Below are 22,970 nucleotides of genomic sequence, written 5' to 3'. Positions count from 1 at the left end.
AACTTTTCGTAGGAAACTTTGTATATATTCTTCATGACTCAAGTGGAATTATTTTGCAAGCTTCAAGGGAGCTACACTAAAGATATGTTGATAGAATTGCTTATAAAATCAGGTATTGAGGAAATGGAGCATGTACTTATTTTCTTGTAAGTATGTAAGAGGAGTGGTTAATAACACAAGAATGTATCTTTACCAAGGCATCCATGTTTTAGCCTTAACAAGTCGTAACAACTTAGAGCTCAAGTGCCAAATCTGAAGTAGTAACAGTGACAACCAGGGGCTTTTTTTTATTCCAGTAACTTAAAAACCTTTCTTAAAAACCTTTCTTAAAAAAAAAGGCCAAACAAACCCCAACCCAACCCACAAAACCACACTCAACCACCCCACTGCTATTTCTACAAGAACATGAGCACCCCCTTTCTTGCATTGGACAAGCCTACTTTAAATCATAGCCAGCATTGTCTGTCTCAGTGATCTCTAATGCAAACCACTGAAAAGAAGCTGTAAAGTTGGTATGAAAGCATCTGCGATCAGCGTGGCTTCGTTACCTACAACTGCTGTACCTTCTCCGCCGTCCCACTGCCAGCAGTAACAAACTGTGCATTGAGGAGAATCTAACAAGCAGGCGTTACCAGTTGTTCTCCACATAAGGTAGTTAATGCCAAGTAAATTTTAATTGTGAAGTTATTTTGCATAAGTCCTATGCAAATTGTTACCTCATCTTCTGCAAAGTTTATACCTCAATAAAATGCCTTGATGTGGACAGAAAACAATCTGTGTACTGCAATTACTTCACATGTTGTCATTATAATACTTTAAATATTTTTAAACTTTGACATGGGTTAAGGCATTAACTGTAAGACTGCTTTGGCCATCTGTCACTGATACAACAGCTGGTTTTAGTCATGACTTTTCCTACCACATCTATGTTTCTGAAAGATGCTGTGTTACTGCAAGCACATAGTTGCCTCAGATCTCAAACTTCCTTCGCCTTGTGCTCATCTGATTAATTGTGCAAAAGCAGTGTAAGGTTTTTCTGTTGTTGTTTCTTCCGCAAGCCAAGGGCCACCAGCTGAAGTGAGATGTTCTGACAGATGTACTTGTTACATCTGTGCAGTCTTTCAAATATTTTCCTTCTCTGCTGTCTTTTCTGGCAAGAAAATGAATGCAGTTTAAACACTTCCTTCTACTTACAGGGAGTTGAGGAGAATAGAAGAGAAGGAGGAAGAGCTGTGCTAAGTGCCTTTCAGAATTCTGGTACTTTTTCTTCCCCCAAGAGCGTCTCAACCAGAAACTCAGGGGTCCTGAGTGACTCCAGCATTAATGGAAGAGCCTATCTTGGGACCTGCAGAGAGAGAGACTGGGGTGGGGGGAGTTCATTAGCTTCAAACAACAATATTAAGCAGATACTTAATCCCTTAGAAGGAATCTTATCCTGCCATCTTTTCTAGAATGATTGTGCTTATGGCTGCTCCCCTGCATTTCCTCTCTCTGCAGCAAGCATTACTGAGTATCAAGGCTTTCTCTAAAAAAACAGCATTAGCTTAGTGAAAGCAAGTTCTGCCTTCTTCCCATTGGTGCTCTCTTGGGTAGAAGGAGAGAAGGGAAGGAGAAAGGACACCTCAAACACGGAGTTCTGGGCCTCATCCAAGCAGCAGGAAGAGTAGAGATGATTACTGCACTCCAGCACAGGGATGAGCTAATTCAGGTGCACTTCTCAACAGCTTCTGCTTTGGTTCTTGATACTTGCTGGTTCACATAACTCTGCACCTTCTGTCAAGAGTAAGGCTTAAGCACAGCATGAGTCTACATGCTTATGCCTTGCTTCCCTCGAGTAAGTATTTGAAATAGTGTTCTAACTGGAGCCAGGCAAGTGGCAAGTTTCAGGACCAGTGATAAAATCAGCAGAGATAACCATAGCCAGTGCAGAGGCCTACATCATGCTGTGGGCCTTAGGGAACCAGACCAGTTTTAGCAGCAGCTGTTCCTGAGATCGGGGTACCCCAGCGCACAGGAGCTCAGCACCTACACCAGCTAAATGGAGTGGTCTGCTACAACAGAAGAGACACAGGCAAACCCTCCCGATGGTTCCAGAGCTCCTGCCTTTATCCCTGCATGAGCGACTGATCCTATGAAAGCACCTCAGGAAGCCATAACCCTTGTCTCCTCTGCTTTCCTCCATCATTTTAATACCTTGAGAAAAACAGGTTCAGCTCCATTGCTACCTTGCTAAGAGCTGTCTCCAAGGCCAGATACCTGCTACCTGATTGCCCAGAGCTCCATGCTCTGCCCTTGCTGAATTTCCTCTCATTGCACAAGCACTCAGTACTCATAGGAACTCAGTAAAGCAATTGGGCAGCAATTACTGTTAATGGAAGGTTCAGGACCCCCTCACACACACAGTAACACTCCAGAAGTAGTAATTTGGCAGCCAACCACAGTGTGGACATGCAGACTATCACTCAAGACAGAAACGTTTCCAGTAATTGCAGGTTTACATGCATTTATGAGATCACTGCTGACTCCCTTCCTCAGTCCTTCAGGAGAGAGGCTGGATTTTCCCCAGATACACAAGGGAAGTGGTGCTGTGCCATAACTACTCACCCACCAACTACACTTGAGGAGAGTGCACAAAGTTGTTGACAGTGGAAGGTGCCTCTGGAGCTTGTGGAGTCCAACTCTGCTCAAAACGGGGCCAACTGCAACAGGTTGCTCAGGTTTTAAAAGGCACCAAGGATGGGGAACAGCCTCTCATGGCAGCCTGTGCCAGTGCTAGACCATCCTCACAGTAGAAATTTTCTTCTTCTGTCTCACTGAGTTACAGTTTGTGCCCGTTTCCTCTGGTCCTGTCCCTGGGTACCTCTATGAAGAGCCTGGCTCCCTCTTCTTTACTTCCCCCATCAGACGTTACACACAAGGGTAAATGTACTTAAACTTTTCAAACTATAAAAACAACTGCCTTTTGAATCCTTGCAGAACAAAAAACAAAACAACACAGTACTGAAAAAAAAATCATCTAAAAATAACAACTTGCTTCAAAGCATGCTATGCTTTTCTCACGTTCTGTGGTCTTTATCTCTTAACACACCTTCATGAAACCATTTGGCAGAAACAGTATTCTGTGAATGGACTTAAGCTAATACACTGCCTGCCTTTGCTTATGGACAGCTGAGAGATGTTCTACAGAATGCTGAGTACCAACAAGTTGGAAGCTGAAAATCCTGGCAAATGATTAAAAAACAAAAATAATTTTTTTTTTAAAATAATACAATAAAATGCCCAACTCTTCTTTATTCCTGTAAGAAAAGTATTTGAAACACCACCTGTATGAAATGAACAAATTCCAGTCATGTTTACACATCACATCATTAGGTTTCCACGATACCACTCGTGTTTACTTTTAATATAGATATTATTTTGAAATACTGAAGGTAACACGACACAATGAAGTTGAAAGACACAACAGCAGTTTTCTCACTATAGCAGCATCTTTCCCTCTCTCCCTAGTTCCCGTTTCAGCTCCTCTGTGAAAAGTTACACTCGCCCTTGAAATACCTGCTCCCTTGCAAGCCAGGCTGCGACACAGCAGCTTCCACGAAGCCAGTGCTGTAACTGCTGTGTTATTTCAAAAGCCAGAGTCTGAAGTAGAGGAATACATCCCTAGGGATATACCTTACAGTTGCTACTTTCCACCAAGTTTATTTCCATTTTTAATAAAGTCTGCTGCTAAAAAAGGAAAACTCCGTAGTGGCATTTTGAAGCCAAAATGTGAAGTGTGAAACCTCAAGGAAATCTACCATCAACACGCAATTGAAAAGAGAGTTTTAAAAAGGAGACCTGTGCCTCCAAATACTACCACCTCTTTGATTCAAGTAAAAGCAGCAGCATCTGGCTTTTTGATGGAAAGCCCTATGGTTTTATAACAAAATGTTTTCTTTTCTACAAGGTAACCAAGCTGCAGAAGCTTTGAGAAACAAAGACAACCAAACCCATCCCTCCATGCAAGACTTCCACTTTATGGCTGGTTGTGCTTGGATCCACCAGCCCCATTTTCCCCTCCCACTCTACAGAAGGCATTTGACACTGTGCTCCAGCCCAGGGGTGCACAGCCAAAGGGACAGCGCCAGGGCAGCTCCAGCGCTCGCTGCAGTCGCTTTCTTGGCAGCCGCCAGAGGCTTCCACCTGAACTCTGCTGCAACACAGCTTTTTGGGTTGGGATAAAGTCAAGCTCACTTTGCTTTTGCAAGCTGCAGTCAGGCATTTCTGGCTCACCCAGCTCCTTTTGTGCAGGTAGAGGGGGCAGGATTTAATTCAACAACCTAGGGAAGCCTCCCCCAAACTGAGAGTGCCTGCTGCCCACAGTGAGGGCAGGCACCATGTTAGGAGTGGTTAAACACACCACAAAGTAACTTTGCTATCCTACAGGTCAGAAAACTAGTACAAGGCTCCATGAAATGAAGACTTACTCAAGCAGATGATCAAAACCCAAAAAACTCACAACCACTCACCCAAACCTCACATCTAAGAAAAGCAGCAATTTATTTGAGCCTAAAATTGGACTCCTGGTTAGGAAAATCTTTCATCAAAAGGACAGATTATGAGGTACAGCCGCACATTCTCTAATGACATGTTTTTCAACGTCTGCATGAAGGAAAAACCCTCCAAAGTAAGTTCTGAACTCTCTTTGGCACCTCTAATCAACGTACTCTCTACAAAAAATCTTACCATTCCTGGTGCTGCACATACTTGAGAAACAAGATGATCCCCATCTTCTGGCTGTTTGAGGAAGACAGACTTTAGTATCTGGCTCAGAAGTCTTTGATGAACTTTTGATTTTGTCAAGTGACTTATCAGACAGCATGGCCAGGACCTTATAACAACAGGAAAAGGCAGCCTAAAGAGTATGAAAGAAGTAGAGGAATTTTAATTTTTTTTTAAGTGCAGGGTACAAGAAGGTGGTGGAAATAAGGCTTGCCTTCTGTACTGGCAGGTGTGAGTGCAGGATGGTCAGCAGCACAGGAAGTGTGTATCCAGACAAACCAAATTAAATTTCATGGCAACAAACAATCACCACATTCTGCAAGTATTTTTCTGAGGCATTTCCTCTGCAGTCTGCTATGCATCATTATCAGCTTCTGTATGTGCATCAGCAAGCAGCCAGTAAGTTAAAAAAAGTTAAAGAGCAGGCCTAGTCCAAAGTAGCTCTGCTAGCCTGGATCTACCTATAATATCCAGGTAAACGAAAAGACAAAGGGAGGAAAACAAATCTCTGACCCGCAGTATTAAATGTCCTTGAAGTAACCCTCAGAAAAGCCTGAAGCTGCAGGAACTGTGTCAATGCCACTGAGCTACAGCCAGACCGTCTTTCTAGAAAGGAAAGTCTGGAATTAGCAGACAAGAGGCTGAGAACCAGAGCAGATTTGTCTTGCTTGTTTCTCGCAGAACTTGTAGTAACCAGGCTTGTTACCAAACTAAAGTAAGTGAGCTGCAATCCATTAACTCTACCCCGTTCATCACAGATGGCTCAAGTACGAGTTTTAACTTTGCAATGCACCAGCACGTGCACCAGCTACTGTGTGTTGGGAGACACACATGCCCACACTGCTCCAAAAATTACTTAAAATTCATGGCTGGGATGCCAAGACTCCCAAAGAGCAACAACAGAAATACACATTTCAGTATTCTAATGAATTCATTTCTGCAAGCAGTAGTATGTTTAAATAACACCTACAAACAGGAAAAAAACCCCACTGGTTTCTATTATTTTAAAACTGTAGGCAGCACATGACACTGCTCAGCTCACAGACTGGAAATTTAAAGGCCAAACTGCAGCTTTTAGCCGAAAACGAGAGAGGGTAAGAACTGATCCTTCTACATTAATAGAAACTCCTCTATAAATAAACACATGCTGTCACTGTTAAGGAGCAGATGAAGAGTCTCTGTTTCCTAAGCACTTTAAGGCACTGCTACTGACTTATTAAAGAAGGGGTTGTTTTTGTTACCAGTAACTATGCAGAATTTTAATATGCAAATCACAAGGTAAATATACAGCACTGGAAGACGTATGGCATAAGGGGCCATATGGATTTAATTCACCTTTACAAATGAGATTCACCGGTCAGATTCGCTGCAGCGGGAAGACAGATAACGACCTCTTACGTTGAAAAAAGATCAAATACTCCAGATTAGTTGGCCTGTAAGGAAGAACTGTCAACAGTACAAAATAATTAATGTTTTCATTGCCCCCACAACTTGTCCAGTCTAATGTGTACTTACAGGAGACTGGGAAGAACAAGGAAAATTTTACTCCATGCAGAAGCGCATGCCAATGGCAAAGAATATGTAGGGATATATACTAATGTGCCCGGTTGACTTCAGCCTGAACTTGTACTTTGGTGACAACAGCAACAGAGACCACAAAATGCATTTCTCGTGTTCAAATTCACTAACTCGTAAGCCAAAGACTGGCACTCTCAAAACCAAACCACACCGCACATCTCTACTGAAGTCGCATTCTGTCCTGCAAAGAGTTCATGACTTCTTGCCCTCTATCCCAGCGCTGACAAAACTCTACATAAGCACTAAAAGGCCAAGTTTCATATTAAGGGTAAGGCAGGTTCAGTTTCAAGACAAGAAATGGCGAATCAAGTTTGTAAAATATTTAATAGAGCAGTTTCCCAGCAGGCTGCTGACCAGAATCATAACCAGACTTCTAAAAAGTGTATGCATTTTTAGATCAGAAAATTTGTCTTTATTTTTTACAAAATGGATTCCAGGAAGTTTAAAAGGCAGTATCATAGAGGACTTGGGTGCCGAAATCAGGTGTAGTCATTCAAAGCATTCAAGTAGGAATATGGTAATATAAATATTTGAAAAGCATCTTTTTATCATAAATGTTCAAAACAAAATGTATAACTCATTCCAAACTAAAAATTGAGCTTTATAGCACGTATTTCCCTGAACAGAAAAAAATAAGTAACTTTTGAAATATTTCTAAAGGCCTGAAAGCTTTTTCCTTGGTTAGTTACATTAGAAGACTTGCCTTTGATTAAATTCCTTCCTTTCCAAATACGGAAAGTATTACACCAGTCAGTCCACTGTTAAAACAGACAGTATGTTGCAAATTAATTCTGGTATAGTATGTTCCAACAAAGCCTAGAGTATAAAGGTGCTGAGGTGGCTTTCAGTTTAGTAGTCATCCCCTCTGCTTACGACCTCCTTGCACGTTGGGCGCAGCAGTATAGTATGCTCAAACTGTGCCGTGTAAGAGCCTTTAATGTCGCATAGGGGAGGGTACGGATCCACGATACCCAAGTCGCAGAGGTTCTTCAGTGCCATCAGGTATTTGCTCTCTCCCAGGCGATCCAGCCATCTGCGGCAGAAGGCAAGAGTACCGAAGTTTTCATTGATCACATTTAGCAAGTGTTTTGCTCTTGGAAGCCTGCAGAAAAGAAGAAGTTGTTTGAGAAGAAACAGGTATCACCAGCAAGCACTTGCTACAGAAATAAAGCACATCAATTAAGAAAAAGGTTCTATTTCAAGGTATTTTAAGACATCTTGGGATGTCTTTCTACATCAATCAGTTGTTCTGCTCACAAAAGAAAGTGCATTTTCCTCCTGTAAAAAGATACCCTTCAAAACAAATCTGAATGCTGCCGAACACACTGACCATGCATTTCAAATAGGGGATGTTAGATGGTCAACATACCTGCATCTGACCACACAAGGAAAACTAAAAGCAGTGACGGGAATCATTCCCTTAAATAATAAAAGGACAATTCATTTTATAAAGGACAATTATAACTCTCCTGATCCAAAGTGGTAAATAATCTGAACTAATCTTAGGCATAGGTTTGTTGGCTTAAACCTCTCAAGTTTTACTTCTGAAGTCAAATACTTCGTAAGCTTTTTACTCATACTTCTTACAATATATAAACATAAAAATCAGAGATGTATAGACCTGCTAAGAAATAAGTTTATTTCTCAACATAAGCAGTTTCTTTCCAACTCTATGGCTAATTCTCCCCCCGCCTTTTTCCTATTACTAGATTGGTCTATGGAAACAAAACAGAACTATCTGGGAAAGCGCATCTGCCTGCTATGTTTCTAACCACAATAGCCTTCCCTTCAGAAAATATACTGCACTCCTAGAAGTGCCAAAATGCCATCCCAGTGAAAATCGAAAATTAATCCACTATTTCATTTCATAGCAATATGCTGAAACAAGAACTTAAAACTCACAAAATATCCATACAAACAAAACAGATGACATGAACAGCATGATATATTCTGGGAACAGTGCAAAGAGAAAGATGTGGTACACAACCATAATACAGATATTGAGCTATAGATAGATATATATACACACACACACACACACAAAACATTTAATATATAGACCAATATACAATCTATATATTGATTATAAAAAACTACTAAAGATAGTAAGTTAAAAAAAAATCTAGATTTCTGAAGACATAATGATGTTTTCCCTCTATTTACAGATTATTGGAATAATTCCATTTTGTATCAGATTTACAATGAGAGCATATTTCCTGACAAGAACATTGCTAACGCCACCCTTTGAGTCCTCTGACAGCCATATTAATTAGTGAAGAACCTGCAATTTGAACCCTAAGAGGGCAGTAGTAGCTCTAGCACAATAGACCAACAAACAACAACAACAAAATCCAACCTTATTGGCACGTGCCCAACATCGAAGTTCTTCATATAATGAGAACACTCCATATCATCATGAACAACACCTTTTCCTGTGCTACCGAAGGTTTCTATAGCATATACTTCACCTTCCTAAGAGAAAAAAAAAAAATGCAATATGAAAATAAGCAACATTGAGCCATTCTGATACAACGATTTCAGTATAACAACTTCTGAATACAAGAATTAAATGTGAATAGATTAAATAACCAAATCAATGTACAGAAAAATTCAATACAGAGATTTCTTTCACACAGTAAAGTTACAGACATCTCCAAGTCATCAGCTGTTTATGTTAGTACCATTTTACTTATTTCAAGCTGTGAATGTCACCATGTTTCTAGTCACAATTGCTCAAAGTCACTGCAGTTAAAACATTGTCAAAGCATACATCTACCATAGCTAAGAAACTACATTCTGCTGCAAAACATTTGCTAACTGGAAGTAATTTTTCTGTGCTATTTGGATAGAAGTCCTAGGAGATGTATAGTTCAGATATAGCAAACAGAAGTTGGTTACAGAGACTTACTGCACTGAAGAACTTTCTGCCCAATTTCTGCAAGACTTTTCTGGTAACAGCTGCTAGTATAAACCCTTAACCTGCTCATTTCCACTCCACAAGATGAATTTCTTCAAGAAATGAAGGTGATATATATCTGCAAGGGCATTATCAAAATTCTAGCCAAAAGCATACTGAAGTGTCATTATATAAACTCAGTTCTGCCAAGTGCATTCACACATCCTTAGTGGTAGGACTGTGAAAGGGACTGAACAGGACAGGGCACCAAACACTGACAGCTGGAGCTGGGTTTTTCAGTTTATTAAGCTACTTTGGAAATCACAACCCAAAAATAAGAAGCCATACGAAAAGCAGTAACACAGGCTTCAAATTCAAGACAAACTCTTAAAGATGACTGTGAATATTCAACTGAGTTCATTAAAACACACACAACAAAAAAACCCAACACAGAACCACAAACCCCACACACAATGCCACACAAAGAAAAAAAAAAATCACTTCACACCCACTTTTTCAGAATAAGGATCAGAGGCTGCAATTCTCTCCATCACAAAAAACTCACTGGATTGCAGTTTGATACTATAATTAGCACGGTACAGTAAGAGCTTGGCTGCGCTCCACTCCATTGGCAAAACTCACTGTCTTTAACGATGTAGGACTATGTCCTAAGTAACCTACAGAGGCTGAAGAAATTAGAAAATGTCTTCTCCCCAGTGTCTGGATATTCAATTAAAACAATCTCAAAGCTCTGAAATCTTTAAGTAAGATTTGCTTAAAGAACACTTAAGTTCTATACTAGCAAGATGCTGATGATGGATGATACACAGGATCTAACCATTCACTAAAGCAAAAAGGGCACACAAGTTTTTCCCACTTTCCTTTTCCAATATTCTTTAATCCTTTTGCACCCTTATAGATAAGATTATAGTTAAAACTTCATCTTTCTGCTCACATCATTAACAAAGTGATCAAGAATTACGATACAGGTTTTGGGCGGTGAGAGTGAGCCTACCTCAAAAAACAATCCTGTCCTGACTACACCTGTCCCTATTCAGCTTTTTAGGTTTTATGTACTCTGATCGGCTTACTAGTGATCATTGCTGAACAGTGATCAGGCTTAGAATGAAATAAAAAGCTTCTCATCTCATTACTAATCTTTAAAGTAAGCCTTCTTATCTTGTTAGAACACAAGCTTACATCAAAACGGTGGCTAAATCTCTAGTTACTGATCTTTTTTTACATATTTTTATGTACTTTCCAATTGGTATAGTTTGCCACATTACGTTCAGCAATATGTCTTCCTCTGCTCCAAAATGCTATTCAAACAACATATTTCATCTAGCCTCTCACATTAACTAGAAACATGCTTAATTATTTCATGTCTGCAAAGAAAAACTGCACTGGAAGCTTTTCAAGAAAGCTATCATATCTAACTGTACTTGCAAGAAGTCATCCAAGGATACAACACTACAGAAATATTTCTCAAGAATTACCAAGAGTGTTATTTTGCCTTTTTAATTACAGAGTGAACAAGGAAAGTGTGAAAACTCTGGTTCTCCAAGTTCACTCCAAAATCTGAATCACTGCACTGAAGTAAGATATACACGTGGAGAAATAAATATGTAAGAGTATCCACAAGCATCACTAAGGCCATTCAGATTTTGAGGCAGGGTTTGGGGTTTTTTGGGTTTGTTTTCAAATAAGCAGGGTTCCAAGGCTTCAATTTCAGAAAGTGTTGGATACCAGAACGCTCCAGAGTTAAATTGAGAAGCCACTGAGATAAAAACAAGACTGATCACTCCTTTACAGGAACACTACAAAGTACAGCAAAGTTTTTCCTCTGCTGCTGCTATTACCCACCAGGATCACAGCACATTACGAGTGAACAGGAAATATTATTCTTGCAGTGACAGTTGGAGATGCTTAACAGAAATATTTAAGAACTCCATTTACCTCCATTCTTGTGGCTTCTCCTCCTTTCACAATGGGCACAGTTTTCCCAGCATGTATCCTGTATGGCCCAATCGAGTGTCCATTCAAATTGCGGATTGGTTTCACTTTTGAAGAAAATATTAATATTACAGGCAGTTCCTTAACATGTTAAACCCTTTAAAGCAATTTGGTTTGTTAGTCCATGCTGAAAGTACAAGAATGACTCAGCAACTAAACAAAACTATCCACACATCTTGTACAAATCCCAGCCAAGACAGAAGTTAGTTTTGTACGCTATATCAAAACGTAATTATTAAAGACTAGCAACTCCAACAGTAATAGAAGTTTATTAATAAAGCCAAACAGCAGGTATCCAATCATTTGTACATTTTGAAACAGCTGTCTAGACTTCATCTTACCTTTAAAGGTACAATACTTGGAAGGATAAGCCAAGACCATTCCTCCAGAGGAATGGCAAAGCAGCCAGAAACACATATTTATGCAAGTCACTCATACAATACTTCTAGTAGACAGGTCTTTTCATGATGATACAAGTAAATCGGTATTTGTACAAATATATATCCTCTAAGAAAAATTATCCTTATGTGAAGAAAAGAACTTGCCTTGGTATGTTTTGCCATCAATTTCAACCTCATAAGACTCCATGACTTCTTGTATGGCCTCCCCCACATCACAGAGACGCACATCTATTCCAGCACACTGAAAACAGAGTGCAAATATAAATGGAAAATAATGGCAAAGTAAAATAATAAAAGTAAAATAATGGCAGTAAAAGACTTGGTAAATTACTTATATAATGATCATACCTTTATTCCAGTATTTGTGGCATCCTTTACAGCTTGTAATAGTCGGTCATATTTTGGATTGAATGTGACTGTAAAAGCACAGTCAATAATACGACCTGAAATCAGCAGAAGTTAATTAGCTTCATAGTCTTTGCACTGAAGAATGTTCTCAAAAGTTTAAATTCATAAATGAAAACTAACCACTAATGTGTGTCCCAAAATCTATTTTGCAAATATCATCGTACTGCAGGACTGTTGGATCTCCAGCATTGGGAGTGTAGTGGGCAGCACAATTATTCAGAGAACACCCAGTAGGAAATGCAAGGCCTGCATTTAAACCATTTTCCTTTATCAGCTTACGTGAGCAGTCTTCTAGTTTTTCACTAAAAGGTAGAAAGGAGGGAGAAGAAAAAAAAAAAGACATAACATTTATCGTTAATATTTCTTATGATGACTTTAAATAAATCAATGCAAGGACAAAATATCAGAAAAATATTCAAGTAAATGTTTTAATTTGAAATCTTAAACTACTTGTATACTAAGTAGAAGGAGACCCTAGACTGGAAAATATAAATACAACAGAATGATCTTCAGTTCTTGGTGCTGTTTCTTCTACTCTTTCTTGAGTAAAATTGAGTACTTTGCTAGTGTTTTTACTCTAAATTTAAAACATCCATCCTTTATAACCTACAACTAACTCATTCCTCCTGCACAGCAAAGGTTATACAACCGAAGTTTAGGCAAATTAAAAGGATTATTTACAATTACTGGGATTAAAAACAAAAAACAAAAGAGGCAGTAGTGTAGTCCTCATTTATTTTAAAAAAGTCTAATTAAAGAAGGATTTTTTTTTAACTTAAGCAATAACATTGATAAAATAAAACCTTAGGAGACTAGCAATTATTCTTGGTTTCTGCCTCCTCTCAAGCTGTTATGTACTGGAAAGCTACAGATCCATGTACACCAGTGCATACTCCTATAGTTGCAGTGAATGATGTAGACTGCAGCTCACATCAAGGCACCATACTCTTGATTTTACTTAAGAAAGATACTCATTCAGAGCAGTCTGGAAAAAGAAGAAAGCTTATTTTAATAGACAAGTCCCCATAGCCTGAGGTACTTTAGGAAGAAAAGTTGTATTTTGAGAAAACTATTGCTTATAACAGTCAAGCTGTGTAATTTAACATGACAGGTTTGTTTCAGCAATCATTAAGGCAGCTGTCTTCCACTTTCCCTGATGGGATATTATTTCTTTCCGTTATCCTCGCAGTTACCTTGGGGATGAGCTCTGATTAGCTTTCTTACTATCCTACTCTTGTCAGCACAGTCCTCAGTCATACCAGGCCAAAAGCACCTGGAAGCTAAACTGTCCTGGATCAGTGCAGTACTTGGACAGCAGACTTTCACTCCAGATAAACTGAAGGACAGAAAAAAGAATAGTTGGAAGAGTCAAGAGAATCAGTCCAGGCTAATTATTTCTTTAAACTTAATCAAACTCATGTTTATTTTAATCCATTTGCTCACTTATTTCTTATCAACTGAGAAGAGCACAAAGAAACACTGTTTCTCCAGGAACATCAGTCAGTGAAGACAAAACATAGACAAAATCTTCCTGCCCTAGACTGACTACAAAGCCATGCTGGTTTATACCTCTTCACACACTCCCAATTCTGGCAAAAGCCAGGATGTTCATTACTGCTATCACTGCTTCTCTCAGCACCGCTACAGAACCTATCTGCAAGAGTAGCCAGGGCACTGAACACTAAAATCAAGCATGTGCTCAAAATAAGTGAGCACAACTGAAAGCTTAGTTTGAAATTCACTACGATCCCAGGCCCTATAAAGCTGCATAAGCTAAGAATATGTTTTCAGAGGAAACTTGAAATAATTTGGGATATTGGTTGTGTACTTCAAACAGAAATTCCCCCAACACTCATGACACAGAGTTAAACACACAAAATTGAGACTAAATCCCAACCCCTGGAGAACAAAGAAAAATCTACAGCAGAGGTCTTTGAGAAGATCCGTGTCCTCACCAGATTTCTATCATTGTCATTCCAGGTTTTATCCAGCTCATGACGTATTTCCTCACTTGTCTGTGTGCCTCTGCAGCCTCCCGAAAATCATTCCAGATTTCTTCACTGGCTTGGTCTAGTGCTTTCTTTTCTTCACTAGTTGTCCTCCAAGCAGCAGTGCGCCTTCAAAATAAATGAAGCGTGTCATGAGAAGTTACTAAAATCATAGCAGTCATTACAACTTCTGTCTAAAGCTCGCAAAGTGTTTATTAACCAGTCAGGTCCACATTTCCCTGTGCAACAGAAAAGATCCCGAGTCATAAAATTTATAGAATAAAGGAAGCCTATAAAAACCTATCAGTACCACAGACTAGCACCTGTGAAAGGCAGTAGCTTTACAGAAAAAAAAAAAATCACATATACACAGAAATTAAAGTTAGAGCATAAACTATACTATTTCCTTTACATTTTCAAAAGCCTTATCTCCCAACCCTCCCAAAAGCCCAGACAGACGGAACAGCTGTCTAAAATTCGTATCAGTGCCAGCAACTCTATCTTGAGTTTAGCAGGACAAATCACTGCAACATGCTCTACTCATAAAAAGTTTATTTTTTTTGCACAATCTTACTCATTCAGACCATGCTCTTCCTGTATGGAGAAGAATCTCAGCCCTGTAGCGTTGTGACTTGGCCCAGAAATTGTTACTGACAACCAGCTCCTTCAAAATTGAAGAGCTTGCAGTTCCAGTATTACTTTTGCTCATCCTCAGAATATTTAGGTAATAACACCTAACAAAGTGCATAGTAACTATGACACATGCCAGGAAGTTACTTTATAAATTTGCTGGATGGTGAATTAACATTTCTTCCAGAAGAATACCACTCATTTTGGCTCTTTGGTAGATTCATACTGTCAGAACTTAACTAAAGGACTATTTTGACTACAAAGTAGAGATACCCTTCAAATGGTGAAGCTGGAGCCCTGTCATGATGCAAAAGCCCCAAAACCCTAGTGATAACTCAGAAAGCTCTGTACATGCTATACAGGACACACAGTACTAAAACCAATACATTGCTGCACATCCTGGTAGGTGGGTCATAAAAGAAAAGGAATGATGGACCAAAGACACTGAACTACACCAAAGTTAACAAATTTAGAAATTAACTTTTACCTTTACATAAGTGAGCTGTTTCTAAGCAAACAACTGAATAGGATAACTTCTTGAAATCCAAAGGTGTAGCTATGCACCTGTTTAATACACAGGTAACTCAGCTCCACTTCGCAGTCAAAAACCAGGTATGAGTGAGCCAAGAGACCATGCCCTGCGATTTTGCTGTGTTTTGTACTTAATATTTATGAACTGCAAAGAGGCCTGCAATCCTACAGCAGAGTTGAAATGATAAAGAAAGATAACAGGCTATTCTATAAACTTTTTCTCAGGATAACCAGAGGATCCAAGTATTTTGAAACTCCTTGAACTTCCAGCTACTTTTTAGAAAAAGTAATAACAGTGCAAAGGAGAAATCATATGCCTACTTTTCTGAGCAGTTTTTTTGCTCCAATACCAAGCATTGAGTCTATTACTCTTAGAATTTGCCTTAACACTAGTAAATTCCACCAAAAAACCTCCAACAAACCACAAGGTAACACCTGAGCCCCCTAACTGCACTTGAAAATTGGACTACTGCCAGCACAGCAATCATGGCACAAGAAGATGGAAAAGGTGTACTGCAGAAAAACAGTGGGGAGAGAGACTCAAGGATCCTTTCAGGCTGTGTCTGGATTCCAGCAGGGAAAACCCTCTGGTTGCAAGAGCTGCTGACAGTGTCTAGGCAGCTGCTCTGCCATCTCAGTCACGGACCTAAGTGCAAATTCCAGCAAACTGGCAGGAAGCCACCCTCACTCTATCCTACTGTATTTCAGTATGCACTTATTCCATGCAAGACAACTGGAGGACAAAATAGTCTCTACATTTAAGAATACTGTGTCAGACCCAAAGCATTTTGCTGCCCAAGGATTCATCACTGCCACCTGGGAGCTCGGGAAAGGAGGCAGTAAGAAATCCTGCTTGGGCCTAAGCACTTCAGGACATGTGAAAAATCAACTGATCAGATAAAGGTCACACACCAAACATGAAGTCCTCCAACAGGTACATAAACTAGCAAGCTTTTCTGAGGACAGTTTCCTAATGTGCTAGCTACCATAAGTCAGCTTTAAAAGTTCACCTCTTACTCCACACCATTTGTTCCTACCTTTTCACTTCAGTCCACAGCCACCACTTTTCACTAGTATAAATCGTTACAGCATTGTGATGTAAACAAAAGACCAAAGAGAAGAATTCCAGAAAAATAATTCCCCTAGATTATTTTAACCCAGATAACAGCACAGAGGCAGAAACAAGCAGGCAGGGACAAGAATTTCTTAATCCCACTTTAATAAAATTAGTGTATCATGAAGCTTATAGCTTTTCTGTCCTCCCTGTCACACCACTTCAAATTCAGGTGTCTTCAACAAAAAAAATGCAAGCCTTCAAACAGAACTAAACACTTAAGATATAAAAATATCAAAGCTGTTAAGTCTGTTGTCAATGTAAGAATTGATTATCTGCTGTCTTTCTCCTCTGAAAATTGAATGACACCTACTTCTAGTTCAGCTTCACAAAACACACAATGCTAGGTTGATGAGGTAACTTTAGAAAGCATGTGACATCAAGAGTTAAGAAGTGCAACTCCTTAAGAAAAGGCAAAGACAAAGCCCCACTTGACCCCACTTGACCATGAATAAGAGAAGCGGCACATAAATGGTTCATCAATGTATAAAATGAAACTACTATTCAGAATGGAAAATATTCTCGCATTCCTATCAGCTACTAATTTAAGTAACTGCTTATGTTAGGAAATGCTAAAATGGGATCATAAGATTTAAATATTTTAATTAGGAATAAAACTAAGCATATATTTGCTTAAGCAAATTATATAAAGAAACTATTTCAGATTCCTTAGAAGAGTGTTGTTCTTCCATAGCAGAAGGTTCTTGGTACAGAAAAAGATGCCCTACTTAAAGCACTTAGAAAAGGTGGTTATTGATTTTTTCTTCAATAGTTTGATACATAACAGAGGTGTAAAAATAGCATGTTATTTGTTAATAAACTATGAACATGCTTAAGATGTTTATAATCTAACTTCCTGGATTGCTTAAATAACGTCCTTCTGAACGTGGCATATACATATACAAACATTTCACTCCTAAGCATGAAAGAATCACTTCTGGATCAGCCCATCAGGACTACCCTGCGAAAGTCCTTCAATAGCATGCCCATATTGTGCATACAAACAAGGCAGTAATTTATAAACAAATACGAGCCCACCTTGTGATCAAATTGAAGTCGTAAGAAAGAAGGCTTCCTCAAACCCAAATTTTAATCTCATAAAAACAAACCCATATTATCTACGAATATCTGAACACAAGTTACAGGATTTGCTAGACTCTTAACTATGTTGCTTACACACTATGAGAAACAGGCATTGACTTTAAACAACCAGGAAATGTTTCAAAGTAATTTGATTGGGGGGGGGAAGGGGGGAAAGCACCATTGAAAATCTCTCCCCCTTTGGTTTAACCTATTTTTTCCAGAGTTTTGATTCAAAATTTCCTGCAAAGTTTTCAGTAACACTTGGTATTTTCACTCAGATATTCATGTAAATCAAGCTGATTGCACGTACACCCACAATACAAGTAAAACACAAAATTCCACGAGACTTCATGTAGGAAAAAATCAGGAAATTCACTCAAGCTGGTGTAGCCTAGATCCTCACAAAGCAGAAGAAAATAGTACAACTCTATGAAAACAAAAGGATGCAGATTTCTGTTCCAGTAAACCACTAGAAGCTGTTGCTTGTTTAGTAAAATTGCACATTATTCCCACGTCACTGTGAATTATAAAAACAAGTCCGGGTTATAATAACTATTTTTTCACACAGACAAAGAAAAGCTAAGTGCAGAATATACCACTTAGGCTTTTAAACTGTCTCATACTCTGATATTGATAAGTCTCCACAAAAAACCCCAAATAAACATAACAAAAACTTGACATCTAGATGCCCCAAAACTGCTGCATAACAGTCTCACCTGCCTAAATTTTAAGCTTCCACACAGTTTGAGTTCAGACTGTATTTTTCTTACAAGCTGCCTATTGAAACCCCATTGGTCCCCTGGGTCTCAAGGTCCCCTGCCTCATGACAGCTCTGCTCATATAGGCAATACATTAATTAAAAGGGTAGGGAAGGAGGAACATTTCTGGCCTGAAGACTTCTATTCATTAAATTCTCAGATGATCCAGTTTAAAAAAAAAATTTTAAAAAAGCACATTACAAGTCACTTTGTCCATTTAGTTGCACATTAACAGTTTTGCAATTCAGCACATCCAGATAGCAGCATTTATTTTTCAAGCTTAAAACACTCACCCATCTTGTGTTGGTGGGTATTCACATTCTTCTCCCTTCGGGAATATGTTGCTGGGAAATAGATCACATATTGGAATAGAAGGCGGATCTGTCTGGACCTTCGCTGTTGAGTATAATTTAAGAAAGTTTTACATATGGTATACTGGAAATACTGAGGATTTTATTTCAACCATAAAGTTAAATGGCACAAGTTAAACATCTTATTTAAGATTCCCTTACTAGGATTTGGTCTTCTACCAGGAAAACATCGTATCATGATGTCCTCATATGACTTTATTTGGCCAGTGATCAAGGTGGCATTCAGGGATACCAGAAAGAAGAAAACTCAGCCAAACTTTGCCTACAAACCCAGACTGCATCCCAAAATTCATTTCAACTGCCAAGAACTGCACTTATATACGCTTAACCAATTATTCATGCAGTTTATTTTTGTGCTCGATACCTACGTCCTTTCTTCTTTTTCTTCTTCTTCTTCTTTTTTCCCGTTGCTCCATCTCCTTCCCCCTCTCCATCTACAGGAAAGAAGGTCCTCAGGTGAACACAAAATAACCTTAAAGAACCAAAGCATCTTGAAGGAGACACAAAACCATCTGGACTATCTGGAAACAGTTACTTCATTGCAAAATTTAATGGATTAAAAGAAAACAGCTAGAAGCTGGCATCAAACCATTAGCATTTTCAGTTACTACACCAAACACAGGCCCAAAAGAATACTTTCTAAAGTTCATGACTTAAACATACCACCAAACAGAGGCAAAAAAAGAAAACCAGCTCAAGGAAAGAGTTTTCAGAAAGTCCTACTTTAAATTCCTCTATTCTCAATTCACCCAAAAAGATGCCTGAGAGAGAACTGTGTTAGACCTAGCAGCTACGAAAAAGCTAGGAACTGCTGCTTCAAACCCAGCTTCTGATGGTTGAGCTGAAGGCCCTTAATGCACCTGTAAAGGTAAAAAACCCAAACACGTAAAGATGACAGCACTTCAGTCAGGATGAGTTTCACCCGGAAATAACAGGGAAAGTGCAAACCAGCATGGATCAAAACCACTGCATGGGATGTACCAGCGAGAGGTTTTCAGAGAGCACAGCACGTAAGCACCAAGAGTCTGCCACACCATACTCCAGTCACATTGGGGAGTTAACAATAACCTCACGCATGGACTTCATGTTTGGCTACATCTAATGCTTAGTTACTCCATACACAATTAAGTATTTACCTAACGTGATACCATCTAACTAAACCTTCTGGACCTAACCACAAGTTCATTTCAAAATGGATAAGGACTAGTCATTTACATTTAGAACATTTATTCTTTACCTAAAGAAAAAAGTAAAATTGAAAGAACTTTTAGAATCAAGTCAAAGTACTGGGATTTTGAATGCACTGCAAACTTGTATTTGCTCATTTATTGAAAAACAAAGCCAAATTGAAACACTGACTAGTTGTTCCAGTCATCAGACTTCAAACCTCTCATGATGGTCAGCGTCAACCACATTTTTATGCTGTAGTAAATGCTGTAATCCAGCAGCTGGGGCAAATTGCACTAATGTGTCACTTCCTCCCTGCTCATTTTGGTATCAATTAAGTATCTTAATTTAAATTTTTGTAAAAAAATAATTGCAAGCAATACTTGCAATACTTGTAACTGCAACGTAGTCCAGCCTACCAGGGTCTCCATCAATACATATTTCACAGGCAGCCAAAAATCCTTAAACACACGTATTAATTTATTTAAAATGTGGTAGCTCTGTCACATTTCTGGTTTGAGCACAGCTCAAGGTCACGACTTATCAAGAAATAAAGTAGATGTGACTCCAGTTCATTCACCAAGTGATTTTTGGATTATTTATTTTTTAAAACATTAGGCTTAAACTACTGAAATAAAAGAAAAAAGGTACAGCATTTCTTACATACTGTTGCTATCTGCTTATTGTGGCTTTTTCATACATCACTGCACATGAATCTGCCAACTGCAAGCCAAACTAACCCAGCCTACGTTTTCACGTCCTTGAAGACTGCTGCAGACTAACTGTGCTGCCAGAAAGATAACTACTGCATCTGACCAATACCCTGTTTGTCTTCAGGTTACTGAGCTGGTAATGAAAAATAATTTCACCAGAAAAGCAGTTTCAGATCTTTGCAAAACTGAAGACCAACCTTATGCCATTTTGATATAACTACACCAAATATCATGCAAAAATGTTATCTATCAGCATGTTTTAACACTGCAATGGAAATCTGAAGAACACTTCCTAATCTCTCTCAGATTTCAAAAGGTACACAGTCTTATTTCTAAGGCTACTCTGTTATGGGCTTAGCAAGGGAAACAAAAAGGGGAGCAGGTATTTTACTGGTTTTAATCTAATGAGGCACCATGTCTTAGGCACCATCTCTGACACTACACAATAAGATGGCAAGGAGGGAGAACCAGTACAGGTAAAACCACACAGCTGTCTTCAAAAAAAAACTTACAGCAATTTTTATTTTTCTGGAAAAATACTGTTGTTTTTCTAAAAACACATTCAAGTCTAGTATGTGGAAAAAAAATGAGGATTATTATTTCAGTGATAGCACCACTTAATTTTTTTATACTTTCTAATACTGTAACATTAATTGCTAATACTGTAAAAAGCATAAAGTAACAGCACTTAATCTGCAACTAACAATGTCATGTCTCCTAAGACAGAACTATAACTATTCTAATAATTTTTTTTAATAAAGTTTTCATAGTTCTCCTCAATACTACTTTATTCATTTGCAATGATGGCAAATCACTTACTAGTATCTTTCAAATCCATAACCTGAAATATACCATAAAACAAAGAAACCATCAGAATACACTTTGATGGAAAGTAACTGCATAAAACCAGAGCTACATACATAGTTTAATAATGTTCAAAGACCAATTTATTTGTAATTTTATATATGCCAGCACACTTCATTTTTTTTAAACTTCTAATTTATGACATTAAATTGTGGAATTATGAATTCCAGCAACAGCCAACAAAGGAGATTCCTAAGCAGAACAATAAGAAACATTTTAGGGTGCTGAGCCAACTTTAAATACCATTTCACAAGAAGGAAACTAAATTACTAACTTAAGAAACATGTTTTCTTAAGTGTCCATTTCTATTGAGAACCACTTATCAAAACAAAGGAAATACAGCATTTTTATCTGCTGAACAGATAAACATTCAGATAAACAGATGAATCCAGCCTGGATTTCAATACCAGACACTTCCAAGGCACTTGCTTAGAACATCAACTGCATAGCACAAGCAATATGCAAGGTGTACACCTTGCTTGTGTATCTCTCCCCACCTCAGTTTTAATGAAAAAATAGGACTACAGATTAACAGGTTTCACTGGTAAAGACTAAGACCTTCTACTAATTAAAATACTTGTTAAAATTTCATCTGTATTTTTTGTTCTAAGCCAAGAATAAGAGACATAATTTGAAAAATAAATTTATACTGACCATGGTAATGCAAGTGAGGATTATTTATCGCTTATCTTACACTTAACATTTCCTTGCAGAAATGAAATCCTTGAAAATAAGGAGCTCCGGCAAAGCTCTCGCCCCTATTATTTTATATATATATATATCTATATCTACATCTATATATATATATATAAAAATACATGACAGTGAAATTGTTGTCAAAAAAGTAAAGAGCATAGTTGCATCTCACCTCTCCCAAACAGAAAAAAGAATACATAAACCCAAAAGGCATTTATAAAAGGTCTCTTAAAATGGGAGCCTAGGAAGAAGTTGAAACTGCAGATGTCAAGAGAAAAGGTGAGTTACACTTGCCTTCATCATCATCATCTTTTTCTTTCTCCTCCAGTGCCTGCTTATCCAATTGTTTTGCTACATCACCAAGAGCATCTTCCATTTCTTTATCTGTTTCTTGTCCTGTTTGTAAAATTAAAATATGACTTACAGTGAAAGAATAGCTCCACATTAGTAAACAATAACTCTCAAAACTTTATACAGATATTATGCTCTACTCATCCCACAGATACCAGAGCACATGCTGCCTTTTTTATATTATTATTATTTAAAGCAGACCCAATGTGCAAGATTGTAAGACAACTACAGTGACAGGTACTGTTATGAAACTTGCATATAAAGGTAGCACTATCCAGACACTTTTGGTTACTTTTTTTTATGTCAGGGTAAGTAACTCTTCTTGCCATAGCAGCAGCCTGCTCTTGGGAGATAACATGGGCGTGAAGCAGATGATTATAAACGCACAGCATGATCATCATTAACTGCTAGCCTGCTAAAACAAACCCAAACCGTAGCTTCTTTACGCTATTTGCCCAGACTTGCTCCGGCTCTCTCAGACAACCTGGGAGGGGTACAGAGACTCCATCATGCGGGATGACTTTTACAGCAGCAGCCTTACGCCTTTCTCCCCTCAGGGCATAGGAGGGGACGAGGGAAGAGGTGGCTTCTGCAGCGCGCACCGGGGAAGGGTGGACTTCCCTCGCCCCAACTTCCCCAGTACCGAC

At 38.6% G+C, this 22,970-nt stretch overlaps 1 protein-coding gene across 1 annotated transcript; it reads right to left on the bottom strand.

Moving 5' to 3' along the window:
* Positions 1-6,644: 6,644 nt before the first annotated feature.
* On the bottom strand, positions 6,645-22,391 carry METAP2 (methionyl aminopeptidase 2; the record flags this gene model as incomplete). Its single annotated transcript, XM_010189420.1, has 10 exons — positions 6,645-7,441; positions 8,696-8,811; positions 11,192-11,295; positions 11,794-11,890; positions 11,998-12,092; positions 12,178-12,359; positions 14,013-14,174; positions 18,455-18,557; positions 18,901-18,966; positions 22,267-22,391. Coding segments are annotated over 10 exons (1,303 nt in total), but the record flags the coding sequence as incomplete, so codon positions are not given.
* Positions 22,392-22,970: the final 579 nt, after the last annotated feature.

Source organism: Mesitornis unicolor, unplaced genomic scaffold, assembly GCF_000695765.1.
Source record: "Mesitornis unicolor isolate BGI_N332 unplaced genomic scaffold, ASM69576v1 scaffold49607, whole genome shotgun sequence".
Classification (NCBI taxonomy): domain Eukaryota; kingdom Metazoa; phylum Chordata; class Aves; order Mesitornithiformes; family Mesitornithidae; genus Mesitornis; species Mesitornis unicolor.
This window is presented reverse-complemented; position numbering and strand designations above follow the sequence as displayed.